Source organism: Acanthamoeba castellanii, assembly GCF_000313135.1.
Source record: "Acanthamoeba castellanii str. Neff unplaced genomic scaffold scf7180000084733, whole genome shotgun sequence".
Taxonomy (NCBI): Eukaryota; Discosea; order Longamoebia; family Acanthamoebidae; genus Acanthamoeba; species Acanthamoeba castellanii.
This window is the reverse complement of record NW_004457260.1, coordinates 54,654-57,783: the sequence shown is the minus strand read 5'-3', so window position 1 is coordinate 57,783 and position 3,130 is coordinate 54,654. Positions and strand designations below refer to the sequence as shown.

At 60.8% G+C, this 3,130-nt stretch overlaps 2 protein-coding genes across 2 annotated transcripts in view; both read left to right on the top strand.

Annotated features, from left to right (window-relative positions):
- ACA1_387490 (uncharacterized protein) overlaps window positions 1–558 on the top strand; it is a gene marked incomplete at both ends in the record, with an annotated part of 1,482 nt that extends 924 nt beyond the window's left edge. Inside the window, 3 exons of the mRNA XM_004333105.1 lie at window positions 71–170; window positions 249–470; window positions 551–558. Of these exons, the coding sequence (XP_004333153.1) occupies window positions 71–170; window positions 249–470; window positions 551–558 (330 nt within the window). The remainder of the gene's footprint in view (window positions 1–70; window positions 171–248; window positions 471–550) is intronic.
- A 349-nt stretch (window positions 559–907) lies between these two features.
- Window positions 908–3,130, top strand: part of ACA1_387480 (uncharacterized protein) — a gene marked incomplete at both ends in the record, with an annotated part of 2,315 nt that continues 92 nt past the window's right edge. The window contains 9 exons of the mRNA XM_004333104.1: window positions 908–950; window positions 1,036–1,110; window positions 1,234–1,338; window positions 1,414–1,465; window positions 1,753–1,825; window positions 1,906–1,987; window positions 2,109–2,197; window positions 2,268–2,637; window positions 2,719–3,105. Of these exons, the coding sequence (XP_004333152.1) occupies window positions 908–950; window positions 1,036–1,110; window positions 1,234–1,338; window positions 1,414–1,465; window positions 1,753–1,825; window positions 1,906–1,987; window positions 2,109–2,197; window positions 2,268–2,637; window positions 2,719–3,105 (1,276 nt within the window). The remainder of the gene's footprint in view (window positions 951–1,035; window positions 1,111–1,233; window positions 1,339–1,413; window positions 1,466–1,752; window positions 1,826–1,905; window positions 1,988–2,108; window positions 2,198–2,267; window positions 2,638–2,718; window positions 3,106–3,130) is intronic.

The window sequence follows — 3,130 nt, the reverse complement described above, 5'->3', positions numbered from 1 at the left end:
CCCCCGGGGGGGGGGGCAGGCAACAGTGCTTGGTCTGACATCAGCTTGCTCCCCCCTTCGCCCATCTCAGCTGCGCATGTGGGAAGAGGTGTCGGTGATGGTACCCATCACTGCCGCATTGCTACGCAAGTTTGATCTCCACCTGCTCGCGGCCAACAAAACACTCGGTGGTACGACACACGCACACACGACACCGCACACACACTGCACACCGCACACACCTAACAAGTTGTGTTGACCGGTCACAGGAGCGAGAGGACTGCACAGGGACGCGCTCGAGCTGCTGGGCCAGTACGAGAAGGAAGAACAGCAGCGCGCCGGCACCGCCCACGTGGGACTGAGGTCCCTACGCGTGAGCGCGATACACCCGAGACCCCAGGGCATGCAGGGTCTGCTGGCGCCCTTCCACCAGTTGCGCTCGTTGTCGCTGCACGTCTTCATCAAACCCAACGACCTGCGCTGTCTGCGTAGTACGTACCATCACCATCATAATCGTCGTCGTCGTGGTCATCATCGTCATCATCGTGTTGGTGTCGTTGACTTTCATGAGACGAGTAGGCATGCCGCAACTGAGGAGCCTCGACCTGTCCAGGTCCTCGCTCTGTGACCAGGGCATGACACACCTGGGTACGGTATCTTATGTGAGCTTTTTGGCCGTCGGATACGGCCATACTGCGGAGAAAGCACCGCTTCCCATCCGAACAGCGAAGTTAAGCTGCGCCAGGCGGTGTTAGTACTGGGGTGGGCGACCACCCGGGAATCCACCGTGCCCGTATCCTCCTTTTTGCTGCACCTCTTCTTCTCAGTGCCGCCAGCCTCTATTGCTGGTACCGTCGCTGATGTGAGTGATCTCGCTACCATTACAGCGATCCGATCGCTTGAGGAGCTGTCGATTGCCGAGTGTACGATGGCCACCGACGCAGGCCTGCTTGCGCTCACCCAGAAGAAAGGTACGGTCTTCTTCAACATGACACGGGGAGGGGAGTGTCCCGTTCCCTCACGCGGAGTTCTCATTCGGTTCACGTTCCCGCTCAGGTGTGCTGACCAGGCTCCGGGTGCTCGACATCGCCAGAACCAAGTTCACTCCGGCTGCACTCATCACAGTCTCCGGTGCGCCAACGAGCCCACACGTCCCCGGAACCTTAGTGTCTCGTGATTGATGGTGGTAATGACGTTGAGCCTTGTCCGCCTCAGAGCTGGCTTCCCTGGTGGCAATCAATGCGGCTTGCACAGACCTCGATGACCCGGCCTTCTTGCGCTGGACGCAAGTTCTGCGCCTGACCCACCTCAACCTGCACGCCACGCGGGTCACCGGGGCCAGCTTTCGTCACATCATCGGTATGTGAATACACCCACGCTGCCTCACAGTGATCACCGTCTGTCTTGTAGTTCACTCGTCGTTTCATTGCCCAGGAATGAAGCACCTGCGCTACCTCGATCTGTCTGGCATCTTTTCGGGCAACGAGTGCAGTCACCATGAAGTGCTTGGTATACTAGACTTCTTTCCACCCAACGCCGCTCGTTGTTTTCCGCCACTTACAATGCTCACACGACACTGTTTGGTGGTGGTGGTGGTGGTGGTGGTGGTGGTGGTGGTGGTGGTGATTGGACCCAACGCAGCTGCTCCGCGGTTGGAGTATGCCAATCTATCGTACACGCTGCCCCGTTCCGGTCTCTGGTATTGCCAAGCTCGCACTGTTTCCCACCCTCGCACTTGGCCCGAAATGATGCAATTTGCCCCCCCCCCCACAGGCGCAGGGGCCACATCCGGATGCTATCAAGACATTTGCGCGTGGTGGTCGACACCAAGGGCATCAATGAAAGGGTACCCGCTGGCAGAGCCTCCATTCAGCTTTTCAACATTGCACGCTGTACCTGTATCTGATCCCGTGACCCACTCTCCAGCTTCTCTCGCCAAACACGCACAGGCTTAATCCCCGCGCGACGCCTCGAAAAACCTCCGGCGTGTGCCAAGCGCTCGCCAAGGGTGTGCGTGATGGTATGACCGGAGCTGTTCAACTCCTCCCCCCCTGCCCCCCTCGCTAACAAAGCTAACAACATCTCATCGTCTGCCGTTCATTTGGGCGCGCGGCCTTGTCGGCGGGTAGGCGACGACGACTTGGTCGATGAGGCGGTCCGGGTGCTGAATAGGAGTCTAGCGCCCTCGGTCAACCTCTATGACGACTCGCAATTCGAGGTACGACGTACCGCACGTTTTCTGCACAAATCGAGCACTCACTCCTGTTGTTGGGTCTATCGCCCTGCAGGGATTCCTCGCCGCGCAGACCTACGCCAGATACGGCGGCAAGCACCGCATTGACTGGCACCAGCGCAAAATGACTGAGGTGCCCCGCAAGCCCCGATTCGCCGACAAGACGGAGCGCTACCAGCACTTCCAGTACAAGGCCGCGGTCGGCCGTCAGCTCCTCGAGCACTTCCTGCGCGTGTATGACCCGCCCGCTTTTCGTCCCGTGGGCCGGGCCACGTGCCTGCCCCAGCGCCTGGCCTCTGAGCTGCACCTCTTCCAGCGGGCGCACCTCGACTACTTCCGCAGGCAAGGCCGGCTCGTGTGCGACGGACCCACCCAGCTCGCCCACCACGTTCTGTCCGCCGATCTCTGCAATCTCTCGCCAGCCGGTGCCTGCGCCTTTCTATTATTATTATTCTTTTAATATCAATTTTAATTGGACAGTGCTGACTACTGTGGCGCGCGCACAGACGTGGAGGAGTTGACCAAGAACGTGATGGTCTGCTTGGCCGAGAGCTTCACGCGCCTCCGAGCCGACGACGGCAGCGGCTCCAAGGCCAAGGCGAGCGCTTCGCTGGACCTGAAGAACCTGGTGCAGCGCCGCGAGGTGGGCTCGGTGGAGCGCGCCGTACGGCTTCTCGCGCGCCTCGTCGCCTTGGCCAACGCGTCGGCCCACGCGCGCCTGATCGAAATCATCGCTGTCGACAGTGGCGGCCTGCGACTGGTCGTGGACGTCATGTGGCACCTGGGCCTGGCCGGCGACGACGCCGCGCTCTGCCTGGTTTGCCTGCAGATCGTGGCCGGCCTCGTCGCCTACGAGACCCCGCCAGCGCACCTTCTTCCGCGCGCGTGGCTCGGTCAAGTCGCGGCCAGGCAAGGCTC